Source organism: Halichoerus grypus, chromosome 1, assembly GCF_964656455.1.
Source record: "Halichoerus grypus chromosome 1, mHalGry1.hap1.1, whole genome shotgun sequence".
In the NCBI taxonomy this organism is placed as follows: domain Eukaryota; kingdom Metazoa; phylum Chordata; class Mammalia; order Carnivora; family Phocidae; genus Halichoerus; species Halichoerus grypus.
The window spans coordinates 152,410,417-152,437,504 of NC_135712.1; the positions used below are offsets into that span (position 1 = coordinate 152,410,417).

At 40.2% G+C, this 27,088-nt stretch overlaps 1 protein-coding gene across 2 annotated transcripts in view; it reads right to left on the reverse strand.

Annotated features, from left to right (window-relative positions):
• The window catches only part of PDCD6IP (programmed cell death 6 interacting protein), a 93,865-nt gene extending 67,909 nt beyond the window's left edge, over positions 1–25,956 (reverse strand). Inside the window, exons 1-4 of one of the 2 annotated variants that reach the window (XM_036073688.2) lie at positions 25,608–25,956; positions 8,273–8,327; positions 6,562–6,631; positions 2,805–2,932 (exon numbers count right to left, since the gene is read on the reverse strand). In XM_036073688.2, the coding sequence (XP_035929581.1) occupies positions 2,805–2,932; positions 6,562–6,631; positions 8,273–8,327; positions 25,608–25,816 (462 nt within the window). In that variant the 5' untranslated portion in view covers positions 25,817–25,956. The remainder of the gene's footprint in view (positions 1–2,804; positions 2,933–6,561; positions 6,632–8,272; positions 8,328–25,607) is intronic. The other variant, XM_036073689.2, reaches the window with a different exon arrangement.
• Positions 25,957–27,088: the final 1,132 nt, after the last annotated feature.

The window sequence follows — 27,088 nt, forward strand, 5'->3', positions numbered from 1 at the left end:
CATAAGAATAAAGGCAGGGATAAAATATTATTAAAATGCATTTAGTACTAAAATGATTTTACTTTGGTCCCAAACAAATTCATCTGTCAAATAATTAAACATGCTGTACTTAGGGAAAACCTCAAATAGTACAGGTACCTAGTCCTCTGAAGAACAGCATTACTATCCACTGCTAATGATTTCTATTTGGCTTTCAAAAGTCCCTGGTGAAATGTTCCCCACCAAATTTTTTACTCCCAATTATATTTTGCTGAAGTTAACACAAAAATAACTGCTTTTAATAAAGAAGATGTGGTGTATATATATATATACAACGGAATATTATGCAGCCATAAAAAAACGAAATCTTGCCATTTGCAGTGACATAGATGGAACTAGAGGGTATTATGCTAAGCAAAATAAGTCAATCAGAGAAGTCAGACATGTATCATATGATCTCACTGATATGAGGAATTTGAGAAACAAGACAGAGGATCATAGGGGAAGGGAGGGAAAAATGAAACAAGATGAAACCAGACAGGGAGACAAACCATAAGAGACTCTTAATCTCAGGAAACAAACTGAAGGTTGCTGGAGTGGTGGGGGGTGGGAGGGATGTGGTGGCTGGGTGATGGACATTGGGGAGGGTATGTGCTATGGAGAGCGCTGTGAATTGTGTAAGACTGATGAATCACAGACCTGTACCCCTCAAACAAATAATACATTATATGTTAATTTAAAAAAATAACTGCTTTTATGAAACAAATGATCCTGGGAAAAAGAAAGACATCAGTCTGGGATTAAAAGGTGTGGGTTATACAGAGATGCTCTGCAGAGATAACTCAAGGTTAACTGTATTGAAAGTGAAAATCACTAAATAAATAAAATCTTCTAAAAAAGTGGGGGGGGGGCGCCTGGGTGGCTCAGTCGTTAAGCGTCTGCCTTCGGCTCAGGTCATGATCCCAGGGTCCTGGGATCAAGCCCCACATCAGGCTCCCTGCTCCGCAGGAAGCCTGCTTCTCCCTCTCTCACTCGCCCTGCTTGTGTTCCCTCTCTCGCTGTGTCTCTGTCAAATAAATAAAATCTTAAAAAAAAAGAAAAGAAAATCATGTTTTCTGCAATCAGGAAGTATCGTAAAATTAGAGCAGCTGCAAGAGGTGATGACCTGACCTTGCTCAACATACTAAGAGAATCACAGATTAGGAGAGCAAAGGATCCAGTCTCTCTCACAAATCTTGGAACTGGAGGCCCACAGAGGCTATTAAAGAACATAGCCAAGGGCACACAACCTCTTGGTGGCAAACAGCCTATCACCCCTCCCTTTCCATCACACTAGGTGACCTGCTGTGAATCGCAGAAGGGACTCACAAAATGGAATGTTCTCAGTAACTAAGAATGCCCTCTAAGATACCACATGCCAATTGAATGAGTTACAGTTAATATAAAAGTAAATAAATTTACTTCATTTTCACATTTTAAAATATTGGCCCTCTATAGCCTCAAAAAGAAAAGGGATGTACATCACGTTTGTCATCCATGCCCATTCAAAACTGCATGGCAAGCCACAATTTGGAGCACCTTGTTCGCTTAATATGTATTTTCCCCTCACTTTCTTAGAAGAGCATTCTTCACCTCACTCATAAACTTAAACAATGGGAAAAAAATCAGACTCCACCTCTAGGACAAGCAAATTCCAGAACCAAGGAAGACACTGGAAGCACCATTTGGAATTCCATTAAAATTTGGAATCAGAACACCTGAAACCCCAATGGACCAGTTATTAACACTCTGACCTTTTAGTCTCCTTGTGTATAAAATGAGAATGACATTATGTAACATGCATTACAGGCTTATATGAGAGTAAAATCATGTACATGAGCACACTTTGTAAATTACAACATAATATAAAACATGAAAATATATATATATCACCTTAGCAGCAATCGTTTATTCTTTAAGTTAAAACAAAAAGTAAATAATATACTGCCACAAATATGCCATATTAATAAATGATAATATCTAAAATCTAAATGTAGCCAACTTAAGAACATTACATATCTGACCACATTTAAATATGACCTCTCCAAGATTCAGAGTTAAAATTTTCTTAGGTCTTAATTTTTGTGACAATGGTGAAATTTTAGATGTGTCTCACTCTAAGAAAAAAATATATTAAAATAATGTACATTTGACCCTTGAACAACAGAGGTTGGAAGTACGCAGATCCACTTACACGGGATTTTTTTTCAATAAATACAATACGGTACTGTAAATGTATTTTCTCTTACGTACTTCTTAATACCATTTCTTTTCTCTAGCTTACTTTAAGAGTCCAATATAAAATACATGTAACATACAAAATATGTGTTATTTATTTTATGGGTAAGGCTTCTGGTCAACAGTAGGCTATAAGTAGCTAAGTTCTAGGGGAGTCAAAAGTTACAGTATATTTTCAACTGCGCAGGGGGTTAACATCCCTAACCCCCACACTGTTCAAGGGTCAACTGTACAAAATTTTTAAATGAGGTCAATTATTTAAAAGTGATTTACGAAGAACTTCACCTCAAACATTCAATCATTTGTTCTCCCAACATTTATTGAGACTTTATTATGTGCCAGGCACTGTGCTAGGTGCTGGGTATACAATGGTGAGGAAAAACAGTGCTGGTCTACAGGTACGAAGTTTATCAAAATTCAAAAGTATTAATCAATTCATTAAAAAGTACTTTTCAAGAAAACATCTGTGTATAAAAAAAACATCTATAAACCTAAATACAAATTATTTTCAATTTAATCCAACTGAGCGTTGATCATTATGTGGTTACCTGGTAATGCTTAGCAGCGATTTTCAATCCTTCATCATTATCCAGGTTCTGTTCTGCTGCAATCTGGCTAGCTAAGGCTGCACAATTGAACAACACACAGCTCTTTTCATATCCTAAGCTTGCAAGAGCTGTAAAAAATTAAGAAGGAAAAATTTTATCAGTTTATTTTTCTAAAGAAAATGAACGTTTCAGAGATTGGCTCTCACAAAAACAAGTTTCCAAACCTATTTTCTCACCCAAAATAGTGCCCATTATTTCTAATGCTGCCCTGCCAGGCATTTATTTCCACAGCAATATTCCCATCATCTAAAATTCAAAAGATCATTATTCTTTCCTTCCCTTTATGTCCACAATGCTGTTAGTCAGGTTCCAAATGAAAAGTCATTCTCGTGTCAATTCTCACTTAAATTCAAATAAATTATTTCCGTTTTCTCATCACCTCTCTCAAAATTGTATCTTCTCACCACATTCAAGCCAGTTCTTCACTACTACAAACCTAACCCAATGCAAGCACCTCCAAGTCTCACTTCCTTATGCTAATACATCTCTCAGAAGACTAGCAGATAAAGTGGTTAAAATACAACTCTGGTCAAAAAACTACACACTTCACATCCACTCGGATAGCTACCATCAAGAACAGCAACAACACAAAATAACAATTGTTGGCAGACATGTGGAAAAACTGGAACTGTTGGTGGGACTGTAAAACATTGCAGCTGCTGTGAAAAACAGTATGGCAGTTCCTCAAAAAATTAGAAATAAAATTCCCATATGATCCAAAAATTCCACTTCTGGGTATATACCCAAAGAACTGAGAACAGTCACAAAAAGATATTTATACACCCATGATCATAGCCAAAAGGTAGAAGAAACCTAAGTGTCCACTGATGGATGAAAAGATAAACAAAATGTGGTATATACATATAATGGAGTATCATTCAGCCTTAAAAATGAAGGAAATCCCGTCACGTGCTACACAATGGATGAACCTTCAGGACATTATGCTAAGTGAAGTATGCTGATCACAAAAAGCAAACTTACAGGCATACCTCATTTTATCGTGCTTCACTTTATTGGGCTTTGCAGATAATTGCATTTCTTTTACAAATTCAGAATTAGTGGCATCAAGCAAGTACATCAGTGCCATTTTTCCAACAGCATTTGCTCATTTAGTAGCTCTGTGTCACATTTTGGTAATTCTCACAATATTTCAAATTTTTTCATCATGATTATTATTATATTTACTAGGGTGATCTGTGATCAGTGATTACAAGTCACTGAAAGCTCAAATGATGGTTAACATTTTTTAGCAACAAAGTTTTAAATTAAGTTATATACAGTGTTTTTTTAGACATAATGCTATTGCACACTTAAAATAATAGTATAAACAAAACTTTTACATGCACTGAGAAACAGAACAAAGCATTACATGTGAACAAAAATATATTTGCACTCTCATTCTTAGAATCCTAAAATTACACAATATTCGAATGAGTAGGTAGCCCATGCTTTATTTAAATAAGACGTTACTGAAGGACACTTAATTCCCAGTATTTGCTACTAGAAGTGCCTTGGTGAACCAGCTCCTCCTTTATTTATGCTAAGTTTTTTGCTTCCCACTTCTTCCAGGAACTTGGTTTGTCACTTAATCTATCTCACTTAATATCTCCTAGTTCTGCCATCTGCTCCTTAATTCTCAACCTATCAATGGCATTAAAAATCCTTTTTCTTGACCTGGTCTCCCTCTCTGCATAATGCTCCCTTGTCCTTAAATCTTTACTGCAAATTTTCTGAAATGAGCAACCCATATTTGCTGTTTCCATTTCCTCACTTCTGGTCCACCCCTCAACCCAATGCAATTTGGCTCCTTCAGCATGCCCCTAATGAAACTTCTTTCATTGCTGAATCCAGTGACTTCTCCAACTTTACATGACTTGACCTCTGCCACAGTAACTCTGTCAATGATGTTCCAACCTGAATGAATATGAGAGTCATCTGGAGGTATTTTCAAAGATACTAATTCCAGTGGCCCACCCTGAAAATTCGTCCTATCACATCTGACATTCTGTATCTTTACACCTGTACCTTTCACATTTTCCCCAGGTAATTCTAATGTGCAGCCAGGTTCAGGAACCACTGGACTATGTGATCTCTGAAACCCTCCTGGCACTCAATTCCGTGTCTTTTTTCCCCTGGTTCCTCTGAGATCTGAAAGCTTTGTCTCATTCTCATTCCCAGGAACCTTTTCCCCTGTTTCCCTGGAATGTTATATTCCCTACCTCTGGCTTTCACACTTTTCCCAATCTACAGACTACCAGAGGAGATAGATTTATCATCATTTAATGATAATTGTTCCCAAATCTATGTCTCTACCACTTTTGAGTTTTAAATCCAGTTTCCAAATGCAAAAAAAAAATGTCTCCCCAGACATAACACAGGAAAGTCAAACTCAACTTGTCTATTGGAAGGAATAAATATCCAACAAGTCAAACCAAGTTATAAATCTGAGAGTCAACCCTCAACTACTACTCTTTTCTGAGAGTCAGCAGATCCAGTTAGTTTCCACTCTGAAATGTCACTCACACCCACTCCTTCTCCTCTGACCCACATATACCACCCCTTGTCTAATCTCATCACCCTCACCAGTCTCTTCACTGGTCTGTCTCCTTTAATCTCTAGAGTTAGGCTTTCAGGGATCACATCCCACTTCATTAAATCCTTGCTTTATGACCTTAGAAAGTCACTTAATCTTTCTAAACCAGTGTGTTCAACTGGTAATAATAGTGCCTTTCTTCACTGGGCTTTTGGGGAATTCAGTAAGATAATATGTGTGAAGCCCCTTCCACAGTGCCTAGGTGTAATAAATACTCAATAAACCTGAGTTATTAACATATAAGAGAGAAGAATACAGAGTATATTTCCAACTCTTCATAATCTACTTTCCAATGTCTTCACCCTCCATAATCCTCCATTCAACCTATGCTTTCGAGACTTAACAATAATTGTATTAATATGCATTACATATAATTTATACTGTATGTTATTATATATAATATACACTCTATAATGCATACATTCTATAAATAATACATTACATGTAATTATTTATAATAAAACATGTTACTATTATTCATCTCAGCTAATACTTATTGCATACTCTTCTAAGGACTTCGCATGTATTCACTCATTTAATCCACAAAAGAACCCAATGAGATAAACAGTATTTCGCAGTACTATTTATTCCCCACTTCAAAGATGAGAAAATTAATGCACAGAGAGGTTAACCTGCCAAGCTGGTAGATCAAAAAAACCTTCATTCTTCTGACCTTTGGTTATAATGTTCTACCTGTAACGTGATTTTCTAGGTGGGAAAACCAAATTCATCCTTCAGAGCCTAACGTGAACATTGCTTTCTTTCAACAAGCAGAATTTATGTCTTCTTCATCTATGCTCCCACAACTTTGTTCATATACCCATATACTACCCACTATATTTTAGAACGATCAGCTGTCTTCCTAGCCAGACTGAATATAACTGTCTTATTCATTTTTATAACTAGGACAGTGCCTGGCAAGGCGTAGGTAGGCTCTCTACAAATATTTGGAAATGACATTAAAATCTGAAGTTAAAAAGAAAATGAAATGTAAAAATTTTTATTATTTATGAAGAGTTGTTAGGAGAGCAATTTTAAGAACCTAAAATAATACAAAGTGTTTAGACTAAGTTTCTTACCATTTTTATAAAAATAATTACATACCCAGTTTTACAGATCCTCCAAAAAGTGAACCTTTATCAAAAGCATCCTTCCAGGTAAATGTCAAACAGATCTTCATAGAAAGAGAGAAAACAGAAAATTATCTTACCTTCTTGGATCTTATTAAATATTGTCTCTTTTGAAGAAAAATCCATAATGAGGAAAAGGACCAAAGCTTGTCAAAACATTATCCTATCTACCCAACTAACTCCTTTCCCTTTTCCTGGACCATAAAATTTTATTTCTTAAAATACTAGCACTAAGATATTTCCAATGGTCATTCTGCCTCAGTAATTATACATATACTATCCTCTCCAGAAAACACTATCTTACTCATCTTTACAACATACAATAACTTGAACAGAACAGGCACTTAAATGATTGTCAAATAAGCCAAGAGAGGCAAAGGCAATAAAGTACTACAGGTTTCCCAGAAGATAAGATCAAAAACGAGTCCATGATGACAAAGTAGGAGAAGGGTTACTTTTGGGGGAATGAGATGAAATAATGTTATTTCTTGATTTGGGTTGTGCTCATACATGTATATTCACTTTGTAAAGATTCAAGATATATTCACTTTTGTATGTATGCTATACATAAATAAAAAGTTCACTTAATTAAAAAAACTGCATCTCACTCTGCTTCTAAAATATTCCACACATAGGGGCGCCTGGGTGGCTCAGTCGGTTAAGCAGCTGCCTTCGGCTCAGGTCATGATCCCAGCGTCCTGGGATCGAGCCCCTCATCAGGCTCTCCCTCTACCTCTGTCTGCCGCTCTGCCTACTTGTGCTCTCTATCTCTGTTAAATAAATAAATAAAAATCTTTAAAAAAAATAAAATAAAATATTCCACACATAAAGGTTAAAAAAAACTTACCATCTTTTATATTATGTATTGGAATCCCATACAAAAATTTTGCAACTCAGGATTAGAGAAATTTTCTATAGACACAAAACTAGAGAGAATAACTTAATGAACCCCATATAGCCATCACCAGCTTTAGCCTTTTGTCCTTCTTGGTTCACCTACCCCCACTTTCCCTGCCCCCACCCTTAACCCCCAAACATATACTTTTTTTTCCTCGAGTATTTTAAAGCAAATTTCAACATATTACATCACCTGTAAAACTTTAGTACAAGAATGTTTAAAGTATTTTTCATAAACGACGTATTTTAAAACTCAGAAATGTCACACAAACTAAAATCTTAACAAGTCTCTCAAACAAAACTGTAAGAAATCGTCAGCATTTCCAATATCTAGCCTTTAAGAGAAAGCAGACATTCTTATAGTGTAATACCTAATCATATCAGCACTTGCAACTTCATATGCAAATATAATTTGTGTCAAATTTTAACACACATAAACTGAGACTAATACTTCAATTATAGTTTCCTTCTTAATTCTGTAAAACCCAAAGAGAAGGACATCATAGATTATGTTAATCAGTCAATAGATCATACTGACATAAAATGCAGGGGAAAAAAAATGCAGCCCAATGCTCTACATAAACCCAGAAGTGACTAACAATGACAGCAATAGAATTCCAAGACGCTTTTCAAAAAGACAATCTGATTTTTATCAGATGGGCTTACAAGCTTCTAATTTGTATCAAAAGGTCTCATAAAAATATAAAAATAGTAAAGTGATACCATGTATGGGAGGAAAGTTTACCATTATTATACAACTTTAAAACAAATTAAAATTAATGACTTACTTGATTTTCAGAGAATGGGAATTTGGGTTCAATGGAACAAATCTGATCATAATATCTAAAAAACAGAAGAAAATTTATAATTACCAGAGCTAAATATTATACACATTTATATATATACAACTGGTTTAAGAGTACACAAAAATTATTCACACTTACTTTGAGTGGCCCACAAATCAAATTCATTTTAAAGTTAATAAACATAACCTTTCAATGCATAAATCAGAATCTAAAATGCATGCAATAAAAAAACTGTGAACAAAAGACTCATACTCACCACCAAAGAAAAATACTTATCGAGTATTATTGTTTAAAAACAAACTAACATCTGCCAGGACCAATGTATTTCTTAAAATACTATTTCTTATTAAGGTAACTGTTTATACCCATTGGGCAAATTAACATCTGGTAAAAAGATATTTTTTTAAAGATTTATTTATTCCAGAGAGTGCATGTGAGCTGGGGGGGAGGAGGGGGAGGCAGACTCCTCACTGAGCCCAGAGCCCAAAGCAGGGCCTGATCCTGTGACCCTGAAATCATGACCCGAGCCAAAATCAACAGTTGGATGCCCAACCGAGCCACCCACGTGCCCCTAAACTGTTTAAAAACAGGTTTACTAACTTTCAGATATGCTTTGATTATGTATCAGGCTCCCTGCTTCTCCCGCTCCCCCTCCCCCTACTTGTGCTCGCTCTCTCTCGTTATCTCAAATAAATAAAATCTTAAAAAAAAAAAAAAAAGAATTTCTTCAACAAATGGTGTCAGGAAAACTGGATAGTTTTGCAAACTATGCAAAAAGAATAAAACTGGATCACCTTCTTGGGGGAGGATGGGGGGGACAGGTGACAAAGGTGATGGGGATTAAGGAGTGCACTTGTCGTGATAACCACAGGGTGATGTATGGAATTGCTGAATCACTGTATTGTACACCTGAAACTAACACTGTATGTTAACTGGAATTAAAAACTTTAAAGAAAAAGGTAAGTATACTCTATCCCCTTCACCTACTTCACGCATTTCTCCACCTACCTACCTTCTGGTAACCATCAGTTTGTTCTCTACAGTTAAAAGTCTGCTTTTTGGTTTGTCTCTTTTTCTTCGTTTATTCTCAAATTCCACATACGAGTGAAATCATATGGTATTTGTGTTTATCTGACTTATTTTGCTTACCATTATACCCTCTAGATCCATCCATGTTGTTGCAAATGGCAAGATTTCATTCTTTTTTATGGCTGAACAATATTCCATTGTGTGTGTGTGTGTGTGTGTATATATATCTTCTTTATCCATTCATCTATCGATGAACAGTTGGGCTGCTTCCATAATTTGGCTACTGTAAATAACGTTTTAGTGTTTTCATATTCTTTGGGTAAATAACCAGTAGTGGAATTACTGCATCATTAAGACAGGTCTTTTTTTTTTTTCTTTTCAGTGAGGGGGTTAGAAGCAGAGGGAGAGAGAATCTTTTTTTTTTTTTTAAGATTTTATTTATTTATTTGACAGAGAGAGACAAAGCGAAGAGAGGGAACACAAGCAGGAGGAGTGGGAGAGGGAGAGGCAGGCTTCCCACGGAGCAGGGAGCCAGATGCAGGGCTCGATCCGAGGACCCCAGGATCATGACCTGAGCCGAAGGCAGACGCTTAAAGACTGAGCCACCCAGGTGCCCCAGGAGAGAGAATCTTAAGCAGGCTCCATGCCCAGTGCAGAGCCAACAAGGGGCTTGATCTCATGACCTGAGCCAAAATCAAGAGTGGGACGCTTAACCGAGTCACCCAAGCACCCCTATTTTTAATTTTTTGAGGAACCTCCATACTGTCTTCCACAGTGGTTGCACCAGTTTGCACCAACAGTAAACAAGCGTTCCTTTTTCTTCACATCCTCACCAACACTTGTTGTTTCTTGTTTTTTATCTTAGCCATCCTAACAGGTGTGAGGTGGTATCTCATCATAGTTTTTCTTTCTAAAGATTATTTGAGAGAGAGTGTGCGTACACGTGCCAAACACAAGCAGGGGAGGGGCAGAGGGAGGAGAAAAGCAAACTTCCCACTGAGCAGGGAGCCAGTCACAGGGCTCGATCCCAGGACGCCAAGATCATGACCCGAGCCAAAATCAAGAGTGGGACGCTCAACCAACAGAGCCACCCAGGCCCCACTCATAGTTTTGATTTGCATTTCCTTGATGTGTGATGTTGAGTATCTTTTCATGTGTCTGTTGACCACCATATCTTCTGCCCATTTTTTAACTGGATTGTTTTTGGGGTGTTAAGAATTCTTTATACATTTTGCATACTAACCCTTCATTGGATATGTCATTTGCAAGTATCTTCTCCCAATCCATCGATTATCGTTTAGCTTTGTTGACGGTTTCCTTCACTGGGCAGAACCTTTTTAGTTTGATTAATCCCAATCATTTATTTTTGCTTTTGCTTCCCTTGCCCCAGGAGACATCTAGAAAAGTTGCTATGGCTAATGTCAGAAAAGTTACTGCCTGAGCTCTCTTCTAGGATCTTTTGGTTTCACATCCACATTTAGGTCCTTAATCCATTTTTTTAAAGATTTATTTACCCATTTTAGAGAGTGCGAGAGAGAGAGAGAGAGAGAACATGGAGGGGAGGGGCAGGGGAAGAGACAATCCCAAGCAGACTCCAAGCTGAGCGCAGAGCCCCCAAGATCACCACCAAGCTGAAACCAAGAGTCGGATGCTTAATCGACTGCACCACCCAGGCACCCCCCCCCTTAAATCCATTTTGAATTTATTTTTGTGTATGGTGTAAGAAAGTGGTCCAGTTTTCCCAACATCATCTGTTGAAGAGACTTTTTCCCATTTGATATTCTTTCCTGCCTTGTCGAAGATTGACTATATAATTGTGGGTTCATTTCTGAATTTTCTATTCTGTTCTATTGATCTATGTATCTACTTTGTGCCAGTACCATACTGCTTCATTACCGCTTTGTAATATAACTTTAAGTCCAGAATTGTGATGCCTCCAGCTTTGCTTTGTTTTTTCAAAATCGCCTTGGCTATTTGCGGTCTTTTGTGGTTCCATACAAATTTTAGGATTGTTTGTTCCAGTTCTGTGAAAACTGCTGTTGGTATTTTGGTAGGAATTACAATAAATGTGTAGATTGCTTTGGGTAGTATAGACATTTTAACAATATTTGTTCTTCCAATCCATGAACATGGAATTTTTTCCCATTTCTTTGTGTCGTCTTCAATTTCTTTCATCAGTTTTCAGAGTACAGGTCTTGCACCTTTTTGGTTAGGTTTATTCCTGGGTATCTTATTATTTTTGGTGCAAATGTAAATAGGATTGTTTTCTTAATTTCTCTTTCTTCTGCTTCATTATTGGCGTACAGAAATGCAACAGATTTCTGTACATTGATTTTGTATCCTGTGATTTTACTGAATTTGTTTATCAGTTATAAGCAGGTTTTTGGTGGAGTCTTCCAGGTTTTCTATATATGGTATCACGTCACCTGCAAATAGTTAAAAGTTTTACTTCCTCCTTACTGATTTGGATGCCTTTTATATCTTTTTGTTGTAGGCTACTGTGGCTAGGACTTCCGGTACTATGTTGAATAAAAGTGGTGAGAGTGGCCATCCTTGCCATGTTCCTGACCTTGGGGGAGAAGCTCTCAGTTTTTCCCCATTAAGAGTACACTTATCTTGATGAGCACTGAGTAATGTACAGAAATGTCGAATCACTATATTGTATACTTGAAACTAACACAACACTGTATGTTAACTATACTGGAATTAATTAACGGGGTGCCTGGGTGGCTCAGTCGGTTAAGTGTCTGCCTTCAGCTCAGGTCATGATCTCAGGGTCCTGGGGGAGCCCCACAGTGAGTTCCCTGCTGAGCAGGGACTCTGCTTCTCCCTCTCCCTCTGCCCCTCCCCCTCCCCTGCTCACACTCACTCTGTCCCTCTCTCTCAAATAAATAAAATCTTTAAGCCAAAAAAAAAACCTAAAAACCAAAAAAAAACCTTCTACCCTCCCTTTAAAGTGGACTAATCAGAAAGTCTGCTAGCCAACCTCCCTGTCTCCTTGAGTCCTTCCTCTTTTTTTTTTTAATTTTATTTATTTGAGAGAGAAAGCATATGGGGGGGCTGGGTGTGGGGCAGAGGGAGAGAGAGAAGCACACTCCCCTCTGAGCAAGGAGCCCAATGCAGGGCTTGATCCCTGGACCCCAGGATCATGACCTGAGCCCAAGGCAGACACTTAACCAACTGAGCCACCCAGGTGCCCTTTCTCATTCTTTTCAATCTATTCTCCACACAGCAGCCAGAACAATCATCAAACATGAAGCAGTCTTCTCCCTCATCAGGCTGACCTTTGAGCTAGCAAGGAGGGTTGGGAGTATCCAAGGCCAAGCCTTCTAACTGGCCTGTAATCTTCCCTCCTTCCCCTATTATCTCCTCCCTCCACCCCAACCCTCCTCAGGGCTATCATTCCAGTAACTGTTTCTAAGGCAAATTTTTCAGGGGGAGGGGCAACACATCTGAGACAAAGTTTTTGGCTGAGGTGGCCATGAGTTTGGTTATAAACAGAAAGAATTAAACAATTAAGTGAAATACACTGAAGAGAATGTAGGCTAAGTTTCTAACTATCAGAGAAAGGAGTTACAAATACGGGAAGAAAGATGGCTAGAATAAATTCTGTGGCTTCTGCCTGGAATTGGAGGTATCAGTGTGAACTTATTTTTTAATATAGTGGAGAAACACAAAAACAGATATAAATGTGTGTGAGTGTATTTCCTAACTGTATATACTGAGAGGGCCTAGAAGCAATAATACCTCGGTAGCAATAAGCACACCTAGAGCCCAGATGAATAACGCTCTGGCTGAGACCAAGAAAATTCAAAATTTAAGCCTAAAACATCTTGCTATGTCAGATAGTTAAGGAAGTACTCAAAAAATAAGAACTTGTCAAAGACACAAGAACTAGCTTTAAGGGGCTCCTGCTAGCCAAGTCCAAAAAAATTTAAATAAAATAATAAATTATAACCCATTGAGGAAAATAAGAACCCCAATCTGAAGCACATAAAATAAATGGGTGGGGGCGCCTGGGTGGCTCAGTTGGTTGGGCGGCTGCCTTTGGCTAAGGTCATGATCCTGGAGTCCCGGGATCGAGTCCCGCATCGGGTTCCCTGCTCAGCAGGGAGTCTGCTTCTCCCTCTGACCCTCCTCCCTCTCATGCTCTCTATCATTCTCTTTCAATAAATAAATAAAAATCTTTAAAAAAATAATAAATAACTAAATAAATAAATAAATGGGTGAACAGGGAAAGACTACCCTACTGTACAATGCCAACTAATAACACTAGAATATAAAACAGAGTTAGAAAAATCAGCATTTGGCACCTTTCTGAATATAGTATCTATTTCAGGTAAGATACATCAATGGATGCTAAAGCAAAGAAGTTTGATGGAAACAGAATATTACAAAGACTCAAAGTATCTCCCTACAAAGTACTTCCTAATTATTTAGTTCAATGTACTTATTAACTGTAAGGTCAAGAAAACTGGCAGACATCACCTTGACCACGTGATAAAGGTTACACGTTAACGGCATAGGACAAATCAACTTCAAGTTCTTCCTGACATGCGCTCACGCTCACGCTCACACACACACACACACAAAACAGCTGTACTTCGGTGGTAGTACTGCCCAAAAATGCATAAATCACAAGAAAATATAAGACAAACCCTAACTGAGGGACAGTCTACAAAGAAACTAGCCTGTACCCTTTAAAAACGTCAAGGTTGTGAAAAACAAGGAGAAATGGAAGAACTGTTCCAGACTAAAGGACACTAAAGAGCCAACTGAATGCAACGCAGGATCATGGACTAGATCCCAAATCTGTACATTACTCAGTGCCTAACAACATTATTGGGAGAATCGGCAAAATTTGAATGTGTTTTATGGATTAAATGATAATATTCAATGTTAATGTCCTGATTTTGAAAGTTGTACTGTGGTTATGTAGGAGAGTATTCTTGTACTTAAAAAATGAACTCTGAGGGGGCGCCTGGGTGGCTCAGTCATTAAGCATCTGCCTTCGGCTCAGGTCATGATCCCAGGGTCCTGGGATAGAGCCCCACATCGGGATCCCTGCTCTGCGGGAAACCTGCTTCTCCCTCTCCCACTCCCCCTGCTTGTGTTCCCTCTCTAGCTGTGTCTCTCCCTCTGTCAGATAAATAAATAAAATCTTTAAAAAAAAAAAAAGAACTCTGAAGTATTAAACGCTTAAACCCTTTAATGGATTCCTATTATACTTAAAATTACATACAAAATTTTTGACAAGTTCTGGCATTATCTAGCCATCATTTAACTCTCCAGCCTCATCTGAGAATATTCACTACACATTTTAGTCATTAGTCTATGCTCTCCCCTGGCTTAGGGACTTCACGTATTTTTCCCCCTGGAAATTTTTTTTCTCTGGAAACTTTTCCCATCACAATTCTCCACTTTCCTTATCCAGGCTGATACGTCATCAAAAAAGTCTTCCCTCGGAGCGACTCGGTGGCTCAGTTGGTTAAGCGTCCAACTCTTGATTTCAGCTCAGGTCATGATCTCAGGGTCATGAGATCAAGGTACACTTAGGGCTCCCCACTGAGCAGGGAGTCCGCTTGAGATTCTTTCCCTCTGCCCCTCCCCCACCCAGCTCAGGCACGCTCTCTCTCAAATGAATGAATAAATCTTTGAAAAAGTCTTCCCTCATTCATTCATTCACTCATCCATTCAACAAATATATACTAAGAATTTACTATGCACCAAACACAGTTCTAAGACATAGAAATTCAGCAGTAAATAAACATTTAAAATTTTGAGCCCTTGTAAAGCTTACTTTTAGAGGGGGAGACAAGATAGCTAAGAAAAATATAGCATAAGGGTGGTGCCTGGGTGGCTCAGTCCGTTAAGCATCTGCCTACAGCTCAGGTCATGATTCCAGGGTCCTGAGACCAAGCCCCATGTCGTCGCGTTCCCTGCTCAGTGGGGAGTCTGCTTCTCCCTCTCCTTCTGCCCCTTCCCCTGCTCGTGCTCTCTCTCTAACAAATAAAATCTAAAAAAAAAAAAGGAAAAATATAGTATAATAGATAGTAAGTGCTATGGAGAAAAAGAAGAAAGACAAGGTGTTATACAGGGTGATGTGAGAAGACTGTAGTCTTAAATCACTACATGTGGCCACTTGACTATATATAGAAATAAAAAATTTAATAATTTAAAACATCATGAATAATAGAGAAGGCATGAAGGAGGTGATGTGCTGAGGCAAGCAGATAAGTGAGATAAAAGCATTACCAGTCAAGGGAAGATCAAGTGCCAAGAAGCTGGGACAAGAGTATGCCTAAAATATCCTGACATGGCAAGGAGGCCAATAAGGTCACAGAACAAGCACAGGACAAAACAGAAGGAGGTGAAATCAAAGTAGTAATGATGCCCTGAGTACAACTGTAAGACTTTTGGCTTCTACTATATAGAGTAGGAAGGGGACCCATCAGAGAGTTTGGACAAAGGAGTAACATGAGCTAACCTATTTTCACAGAGTCACCATCCATGGCTGCTGAGTGGAAAACGGACTTGCATTTGTGCAAAAGCAGAAGAGGAACCAGTCAGGAAGCTATTACTGTAATCCAGTCAAGAGATGACGGTAGCATGGACCACGTCGTTCCACATGGGTGGCAGAAGTGGAGCAGGGGTGCTTGGGTGGCTCAGTCGGTTAAGCCTCCAACTCTTGGTTTCAGTCAGGTCATGATCTCATGGGTCATGATCTCATGGGTCATGGGACCAAGCCCTGCATTGGGCTTCCTGCTCATCATGGAGCCTGCTTAAAAGATTCTCTCCCACTGCCCCTCCCCCCACTCATGTGCACGCACACCCTCTCACTCTCAAACAAATCTTAAAAAATAAATACGATAAAATCTTTAAAAATATATAGAAAAAAAAAAAAGAAGTGATACAGGCAGTCTAACTCTTGTTTTAAATTAGTTCCCCTCTCCCTTTACAATCTCTTAGATCTCTGAACTCTTCCTTCATAGAACTTAGCACAGTGTGGAATTATGTTTAACGTCTTTTCTCTGAAAGGATTCTAAGCTCCCTGAGAGCAGAGACTCGGTCTGTTTGCTATTTTACTGCTACCTCAAACAAATCAATCAGTAAAATGCAAAGGTTTTTTTTTTTTTTAAAAGATTTTATTTCTTTATTTGACAGAGAGAGACACAGCAAGAGAGGGAACACAAGCAGGGGGAGTAGGACAGAGAGAAGCAGGCCCCCCGCAGAGCAGGGAGCCTGATGCGGGGCTCGATCCCAGGACCCTGGGACCACGACCCGAGCCCAAGGCAGACGCCCAACGACTGAGCCACCCAGGCGCCCCAAATAAAGTTTTTTAAAAGTAACTTTTTTTGGGGGCGCCTGGGTGGCTCAGTCATTAAGCGTCTACCTTCAGCTCAGGTCATGATCCAGGGAGCCCCGCATTGGGCTCCCTGCTCAGCAGGAAGCCTGCTCCTCCCTCTCCCACTCCCCCTGCATGTGTTCCCTCTCTCACTCTGTCAAATAAATATAATCTTTTTTAAAAAAAGTAACTTTTTTTCTTATCTCTGAAAAGTAAAACCCAAGATTCTCTGTTTTGATAATGAACAGGAGCTACTAAAGAACATGCCCATAACGACAGAATAGCAAGTACCAAGGGCCTGAGGCAACAGAAGGCAACAGTGTGCCTGAGGGTGTTCATGGCCAGCAAGAAGGCTCATATGGCTATGGAGTGGGGATTTACAAACTTTTTCTGAGAAGGGCTATTGTAGGCTTTGCCAAGCAAAAGGCAAAATCAAGGATAAAATGTAGGTCCTTATATAACAAGAAAGAAAAGTCCTGCCTAACCTATATCCTTTTTACCTAAGTCAGGCCCTCTCAGATGGTGAGCACACTAGGTACAAGGTCATTAGCTGGAGCCATTTCCAAAGGAAGAGTATCCAGTATCCAGTCTGGTGGAGAGGGCGCCATGGGGGGAGGGAGGGTAGATTGTACTCAACACAATCAGCTTCACTCTCTGCCCCAGTGACACCCAAATTCCAGCACGCCCTTCTCTTCTCCCAGAGAGCCCAGCCATCTCAACTTGGGCAGCTGGCTCAGCTGCTAGAGACGAGGCAATTTGCTGAGTCACCAATCCCCAGTCTGAGATTCTACATTCACTGCAAAGTGTAGGTGGCACCAGAGCAAACCCTGGGCAGCAGCGAGGTGCAGCCAATGGCCAGGGAGGCAGGCGCTGGGAATAAAGGGGATGATGGGGCAGAGGGGAACACTCCAGCGAGGTCTCCAAGGCTCACAGCCCTAATCCACTAGACGGTGGCTATGGACAACACAAAAATAGGCAGCTGGGCAGGCCTTAGTCTGCTGACTTCTGCTCTAAAGCAAGCAGGAAAGGAAGTAGTAGGAGATAAAGCTACTTCCTCTGCAAACGGATCAGGAAAAAAAAAAAGGCTAAACAGAATGTCCTAAATTTTTTATACCTACTCTATTCAAAGTTTTTGGGGTCAACTCTCAAAACTTAAATTGTGTGGGGAAACAGTGCATTTATAGCCTATATTTAAATGACTAGAAGCTATATGATGGAATCCCCAAAAATAGCTGTCTCAGGACAGGTTATGTAATTTAAAATAAGTACTATGGGAGGGCAGTCATTGGAAATCAACAACATCTGATTCACATGGAGTAAACTCAAGAGAGACCAACTAATGCTTTTCAAGGAAAGCAGCCATTGCTAACTGCAGTTAAAATGCTGTTCCTACAGAACCAAGTACAATGAATTACTCCTTCGATATATTTCCATCATACCATCCCTTGTAATTCAGCCTAAATCTCAGGTCTCAAAATTCCTAGAGAGGAAACAAGAGCAGAAACAAGAGAATCTACCCACCTATCATTTAAATATGATTTACTAGATGAGCAGATTCCAGCTTAGGCTATACCTCTAACAAAGTAGACCTACACTGCAAGTTTTCCACAAGTAGGAAGAAAGAAAGCCAGTGTCCTATACCAGAGTTGGCCAAAAAAAAAAAAAAAAAAAAATGCATTATGATTATGGGAAATACTACTACAAAGAATCTGTATGTACCTTTAATATTTTAGAAATAAGTAATTTTTTAGTCAATTATAAAACCCTAATCATGCTTAAGAGGTACAATGTCACAGTGGGCAATAGCTCAGGCTTGCAAGTCAGACAACCCTTAGTTTGAATCCCAACTCCACCAACTCAAAGCTGTGTGACTGAGTGCAAGTTATAAATAACCTCTCCAAACCCTTCCTAATGTGAGGTGATGTCTCATTTAAGCATGAGGAAAAAGATGATACAATACATACTAAATACTTAAAATAGTGTCGATATATAGTACACGTAACATAAATGGTAGCTACAGATTATTATTTGCAACTATTCAGAAGTGCCTTTATATGTTCTCCAGTAATTTTATAAAACTCAGTCACCTTAGAGCAAATATCCAACAGCTCAATTCTTAAAAGTTCACGGTGGGGGGGGGGAAGGAACCCTAGGAAATGAATTCATTTCTTTGAATATACAAAAGACAGGTATAGGATAAACTCCCATCAGAAATTCTAGTTTTAGGGACACCTGAGTAGCTCAGTCGGTTAAGCATCTGCCTTCGGCTCAGGTCATGATCCTGAGGCCCTGGGATCGTGTTCTGAATCGGGCTCCTTGCTTGGCGGCGAGTCTGCTTCTCCCTCTGCCTGCCGCTCCCCCTGCTTGTGCGCTTGCTCTCTCTCTGACAAATAAATAAATGGAATCTTGAAAAAAAAAGATAAAGCTTTTTTCAAAAGTTTAAAGGAAAAAAAAGAAGTTCTAGTTTCAGGGGCACCTAGATGGCTCAGTTAGCTGAGCATTCAACTCTTGGTTTAGGCTCAGGTTGTGATCTCATGGGTGATGGGATCAAGCCCCATATTAGGCTCCCTGCAGAGAGACTGCTTGAAGTCTCTCCCTCTGCCCCTTTCTTGACTAATGTGCATGCACCTGTTCTTTCTCTCTCTCTCTCCCCCTCTCCCTAAAATAAATAAAGAAATCTTTTAAAAAGAGAGAGAGAAAGAAATTCTAGTTTTAAAGTTTAGGGGGAATATGTGGAGATTGAGAACCACCAATCCACACTAGCCAAAGCGACACTGTAATGCAAATTCACATAACCTATATAGCTGCAGTCACTACTTAGGGCTGTGCAACTCCTGACCACCAACCAGAGAGAAACAAGAGAATCGAAAGAGCTGGACCATTTATTGGTCAGAGTTAATAGAGCCTTCTGCAACCTTATTTTCACACTTCTTTCTTCACCCAATTTATCACATGAAGAATCATTAATGAAGCATTCTGCAGCAGAGTATAGTAAAAAGTAACTAGTCAGGGAGTCAAGAGGTCAAGATCTTAGTCTAATTCTGCCACAAAGTCTACTGTATGGCCTTAAACCTCCTGTGGGCAAAGATTCTCCTTTAAGGTTACACAGAATGAAAACAGTCCTAACAAGCTTTTTTATTAGAAATAGAACACAGAAAAATCAGATTTGAAATCTTCCTTTAAATTATGTCTATTCAAGGGAGCCTGGCTGGCTCAGTTGGTTAAGCTTCAGACTCTTGGTTTCAGCTCAGGTCATGATCTCAGGGTCATTGGACGGAGCCCCAAGTGGGGCTCCACACTCAGCGCAGAGTCTGTTTTGAGATTCTCTCCCTTCCCTTCATCTGTGCACAAGTACACACGTGTGCATGCTCTCTCTCAAAAAATAAAATCTTAAAAAGAAAGAAATTATGTTTATTTATCTATGCAGAATAAAATTACTGAGCCAAGTACAGATACTTTTTGAGACCAAGGGCCAACTATTACATATCTTTATTTCCTCCACACGGTTTGAGTAACAAATATGTAATAATGTCATTAGCTAAAATTATCTTAATATCTTCACCTCCAAATTAACAATCAGAACGTAAACAACAGTTGTGAAGTAAAATGGAACAGCAGTATTTTCTTTCCTGATCTATAAAACACTGGTGTTTGAAAAAAGAATTCAGAAATTACAAGACTAGTTCCATCAACTATACATTTTACAAATGAAAACGATACTACCATAACACAACAAACTAAACATTAACTCACAAGAGAATAACAAATTTAGAATTTTTACAAGACCTATATAAATGACTCAAGTTAATACAAAACTAAAATTACAAACTATTAAAAAAATAAATGTCAATGAAAATACTAATATCAAAACCAATGGATGTAGCCAAAAGCAGACTGAGAAAAAGCATACAGTCCTAAAATAAATGTATTAGAAAAACAAAAGAGGGGGAAAGCTAATCATTCAATACAAAAAGAGGAAAAGGAAAAGTGAATGGCAAAGGCAGAAAACAAGCCAAAAAACATACACTTAAGATTTTTATTTATTTATTTGAGAGAGAGAGAGAGAGCGCGCGCACGCATGGCGGGGGTGGTGGCAAGAGGGATAAGTAGACTCCAGGCTGAGCAGGGAGCCCAACTCTGGGCTCCATCGCAGGACCCTGAGATCATAACCTGAGCCGAAGTCAGACACTTAACCGACTGAGCCACCCAGGCGCCCCTTGACTTGCTTTAAAAAAAAAGGTAGCTCCAAAACCTTAGCAGATCTGATCGAGGGAGAAAATCACATGTAACAGATGCACATTAGGAATAAGAAAAAATTGGGGAGCCTGGGTGGCTCAGTCGTGAAGCGTCTGCCTTCGGCTCAGGTCACGATCCCAGGGTCCTGGGATCGAGCCCCACATCGAGCCCCACATCGAGCCTGCTTCCCCCTCTCCCACTCCCCCTGCTTGTGTTCCCTCTTTCACTGTGTCTCTCTCTGTCAAATAAATAAATAAAATCTTAAAAAAAAAAAAAAAGGAATAAGAAAAAATTACAATTACCAATTATGAAAATAAAATATTTTGGAAGGACTTCTGTATGACAAATGGTATCATAAACACAATTAAGAAACAATACACAGGTGTGAATATTTCCAATATACATAATGGGAAAAAGGATAAATAACCAGAAAATATTTTAAAAAACTGCTAAAAATCAGTAAGAAAAAAAAAAAACAAGCAACCCAGAAAATGGGCAAAGAAAAAGAACAGGCCATTCACAGAAAAAGAAACTAAGTGACCAGTAAATAAATATAAGATGCTCTACCTCAGAGAAATCCGGACAATGCAGCTGAAAACAAGATACCATCGCTCATCCATCATTTCGCAAAAAGCAGTAATTTAAATTAACTAGCAAGTATCCGCAAGGATGTGGAGGAATAAAAAACTCACATATACCTGTTGATGGGAATATAAATTGATAAAACCACTATGAAGAGCCAAAAATACAAGTAACTCTCTTCCAGTTAACCAGAGATCTAAACAAACATCCTTCTGTTTCCTCCCAAAATTCCACTAAAAAAAAGGAATACAAATTTAAAAGATGAAAATGCACAAGGAGAAAAACAATGGGAAACAACACAATAGCATACAAGAGGTTTCAGAAATTTTCTAAAAGATGAGAAGTGGATGAATGAAGCAGAGAGAGAAAGCTGAAAATCTGACGGCCTAAAGGGGAGGAACTAACAAAATGTAAGCCAAATCATCCCAGAGAAGCCAGAAAGGATCTGAATTAAGAAACATAAGGTACCACTCAAGAAAGGAATTTAGTGTGTGTCCGGGAAGAGAAGGTATGGTTGAAAATCTTTGGAAGAAACCTTCAGGCTCCCACCTCCTCTACTCTGAGAAAAATGTTAGGGATATCAAGCACAGCTAAGGTGGGGATCAAGCACAACTAAGTGGGGAGGAAGATGCGGACTGAGAGGCTATGGCTGGGAGTGCTAATTGCCTGCATCATTCTCTCTCCTTCTTCCTTACTAATGGAACCCCAGATTTCAGGTGGGTATATGGCTGCCCTTAATAAAAATTCCGTTTTCTATCCCACCCTTCTAGGAGATGTGGATATATGTTAAGAGCCAATAACATATGAGCAGGGTGTTGTGGGGCAGTTTCCAGGAAATATTCTGGAAACTGAGCCCTCTGCCTCCTTTCTCCCTTCTTCTTTCCTATTATCTGAAACCTAGGTATGACTACTATCTGGGCCTTGAGAATGACGACTCTAGGTTTCACAGAGCAGATAGCTGGAAGACACCCGAGCCTGATGAACTTCACAGACCCACTATACCAGCCCCAGACGACCAGAACTACCTATCCACCAACTTTTTACATAGGAATACAATCATAATATAACTCACTGATAATTTAAGATCTCGTACATGCAGCTAAATCCAACCCTAATACAGGTGTCACACTAAACCAGATAATATAAAAGACTGCATGTATGATGGCTGAAATCCCCAACCTCTATTCCCCTTGATCAAATTTCAAAAAGCTGACAACCAGGCTTTTTCATGGAAGGAGACTGGAAGCTTCCTCTCTAAAAAAACCTAATTGCCACAAAAGACACAGACACTGATATCTGAAGTTTCCTTCCCAAAAAGCATGGTTCCTCTCTGATCACCCTAAAGTTTACCAAAGCTCTTCTCATCAATTTTTAGTTAAAGCCACTTTGTAATGGATGATGTTCATTCTCAATGATACTCATAAATGTATATTTTAGGAAATTTTAATAGAGCTCTATGAGTTAGTAATGATACAAAAGCAAGTCCATCGCTGGACCTCTACATGGTGCTGTGTACTAGTACTTACCAAGCTTCCATTCTTTAGAAGTTAGCTCCAACCTTCTGATTCAAAATTTTTATTTAAAAGTTCATTAAGTGGGGCACCTGGGTGGCTCAGTCAGGTGGGCATCCACCTTCGGCTCAGGTCATGATCCCGGAGTCCTGGGATCAAGCCCCGAGTAGAGCTCTCTGCTCAGCGGGGAGCCTGCTTCTCCCTCTCCCTGCCGCTCCCCCCTGCTTGTGCTCTCTCTCTCCCTTTCTCTTTTTCAAATAAATGGGCAAAATCTTTAAAAAAAAAAAAAAGTTCATTAAGTTAGGAGCACCTGGGTGGTTCAGTCAGCTAAGCGTCCAACTCTTGATTTCAGATCACGATCTCAGGGTCATGGGATGAGCCCTGCATCTGCCTCCGAGCTCAGCTGGCTCAGCGGGAGAGTCTGCTAGACATTCTCTCCCACTCCCTCTCCCCTTCCCCCAGCTCACACTTGCGTGTGCTCTAATAAATAAATAAACCCTTTTTAAAAAAACAAAAGTTCCCTACAGTAAAAACATGTAAATTAATGTTCAGTTTACACAATTACCCAAACATGATTATTAAAGCAGATATTCCAGGGACACCTGGCTGGCTCAGCTGGTAAAGCATGCAACTCTGATCTCAGGGTCATGAGTTCGAGCCCCACATTGGGTGTGGAGCCTACTTTTAAAAAATAATAAAATTTTTAAAAAATTAAGGAAGATATTCTGCTTGCTTGATTGAATGAACGTCTCACAACTGTTTGATTTTTACATACCCAAGGAACTTTTATATACACCTCCATGTTAAAATTTAATAGACTATAGTATACCTGTTAGCTTATCCTAACACACTAGAAGGGCAAGAAGTGAAAAAAATATATATAGCTGTTCAATGAATGGACTAAAAGACGATAATATAGAAGTGACTGATGAAACATGGTTACTTTCAAAGAGACTATGTCCGGGACAGCCCTAGTACCTAGGAATAGTTCTCACATTGATGCCTGAGAAAAGAATAAAGGATTGAACAAATGAATGAAGTTTTAAAAGTTCACAGCAGAACCCTATCACAACCACCATCCACTATTCCCTCTTTTCTGTTAGTCTTAAAACTATGCACCAATTGTCTCTGAACACTCCAAGCTCCTTAAGGGTTGGGACCAAATTTAACCTACTTAACAAGACTGTTACCATAGTGTTCGTTACACCACATCCATGCTTTCCTAATATTACTAATGGAAAATCCTCACTGAATACTATTCCTGTCTACATAAAAATCACTTTGGAGTTTTTTTTAAAGTATGTTAGTTCTAAAAAATGACTAAGAATTCCTAGGTTACCTTAACAAAATGCTCATACTAAGTTATCAAACTAATGATCTTTGCAACCCAATAGTCATATCTTTAAAAATGACACCAAAGGGTCATAATCTCTCTGAGCAATCTATTCAGTATACTCCTTTTGGGGAACCAGCCCTTCCCCAATCCATGTGGGATGGAAAAGTTAAACCAGAATGACTCAGACAAGGACAATTAAATTAGCCTATTTCCCCTATTTCCCACTATCATAAATGGGCACAAGCCAACCCAATCAGAGACCTCCCAAGGACTTTCACCAGAGATAAGGAGAAAAGCACTCTCTCATTTAAGATCCTGAGTATTACGGACCACTGTAATCACAGTAGAGCTGCGGGGGACCATGTCTCCCAATACAGGAACAAAGCTCACCTAAATTAAGGGAATCATCACCAACACAAGATGATCTCCAGTGATGTTTAAAGCTAAAGAAGCAATATTCCTAGACTTTTCGGACACCAGAACAAACTAGTTTAATCTAGGCTTCTCTGAAACAAGGAGAGTTACGTTCCTCATAGGTACCAAGTAGGCAAAAGAAAATTTTTAACGATAAAGTACTATAAAAATGTTGTCATCCTATCCGAAAAGTACCACAAACGGAACCCTCATTAAATACAGCATGAGCTCATTAAGCATTTGCAAGATAACAAATTCACTCCCTTATGTGCATACCTGCTTGTGAACAAACTGATTTTAAGTAACCTATCTTGAACGTTCTGTCACTGAAGCTTAATTTCAAATAATCTCCGAACCTTTGGAATTCTCCGTCATTTGATTATGATGAACTTAAGAAGATAGCTCATTTCAAGTGACAATTTCAAGTGACGTTTGTTCCAGTGGCCCAATTCTCTCACTTCCCTCAAGCAACTACCATTATGAAATCTAAACCTGGCCAAGAAAGTTTTGCGGTGATGCAAAAATGGGGGAAGGGTGGAGTCTCAGAGACCCCAAAAAAGTGAAGAAAATTACTTCTGGGAAAATGTGGCAAGACCGCTCCTCGCAGGTATACGAGGGACTGAGTCCCAGCGGACCAAGGGCTGGGGCGGGCCGGCAGGACGAGTGGGCAGGGTGAGTGGTGGCCTGCGGGGCCGCTCCTGCTCACCAGGAAGGAATGCAGACCACACCTACGCGCCCGGCCAAGCCAGGGCGGGGTGGCCCGGCTCCGGCCGTGGGTGCGAGGGAGGGACGCAGGAAAGGCGGAGGAAGAAGCGGGGGCGGCAGGCCGCAGACCACCTCCCCATCGGTCGCCCCCGGGCCCACCTCAGGAGCGTCTCGAGAGCGCCCTCGTGCTTGTCCAGCGGGCGGCCGAGGGCGGCGCGGCGCAGCTTGCTGAGCTCCTCCGCCGCGCGGCAGTACTGGGCCTGCTCCTCCCCGCCGCTCGGGTACGTCTGCTGGATGAACTTCACCAGCGGCTTGGCCAGGTCCACCTCCGAGGTCTTTTTCAGCTGTACCGAGATAAACGTCGCCATGGCGAGGACCTCGGCCGCCGTTCGGGCCAAACAGACCGCGGGACGGCGACGAGAGTCGAAGCGCGCGGATTACCCGGCTGGCGGACCGGCGGACCGACGAGCCGTCCGCCGGTGCTTTGGATCCGGCCACTTCCGGGAGCTCCCGCGCAGGCGCACTCGGCGCGCCGCCTGAAGTCACGTGAGGCAGTCGGCGGGGGTGGGGGGCGGCGGCGCCAGTGCAGCTCGCCTGGGCCCAGATCCGCTTGGGCTGCGTGGTAAGGAGTTGGCTTTTTTCGCAAGTGGAATTCTCCCTTTCCTGCTCACTGCCGTAGTGGGTGGACCGAGCGCTCTCACTAAAAGTAACTATTCCTCCGTCCGAACAACTGGTGAAGTACTGTTACTGCCATCTAGGAGAGTTTTCCGCGACCTGTCCCAAGACCTTGCAGCCTCAGGGTTATTGTGACCTATGGTAGTTCATTCAACGGATTGCTATATACGAGGACTGAGTCTACAGTGAGTCTTGTAGGCAAAGTCCCTGCCATTGTGCAGCTTACAGTCAGGTAAGGACACAGATGTTAAGGTGGACAAAGCATGCAAACAACAGGGTGCTTGGAATGTAGGATATTAGGGTCCCATGGAAGAACCTGATTTAAACAAGGTAAATAGAGAAGGCGTCTCTGAGAAGGTTAACTTAAAATGACCTGCAGTTTGAGAAGTACTTGACGTTAGAAGAAGAGTGGCAAGGGAGGGCTTCCCAGACCGAGGGAGTGCAAGTGCAAAGGCCCTAGGAGGCAAGCACTTCCCTTGTTCTGGGAGTTGAAGCAAACCATGGCAAGAACTTAAAAACCACACGGGGAATGAAATGAAATAAAGTTGGAGGAGTAAGCAGGCATTAATCATTAAGAACCTTATAGACCAAGTTAGAGAATTTGTATTATAGAATAAATGCAAAGGAAGCGATAAATGGGATTTAAGCAATATTGACATGATAGAATTTACATTTTTAAAAGGCCACCCTGCGCATCAATCTGATATTGTATCTCTTGATGGGATGTAGTATGAAGTATACAATATCATCTATTATGTATCCCAAGCAAAAATGTTTAACTTGAGTCTATCAAACCTTTGCATCCAACACAATTTATTAGAATACAGGTGGCTTAGTCACTTAAGCATCTGCCTTCGGCTCTGGTCATGATCCCAGGGTCCTGGAATGAAGCCCCAACTCGGGCTCCCTGCTCCACAGGGAACCTGCTTCTCCCTCTCCCTGCTGCTCTACCTGCTTGTACTCTC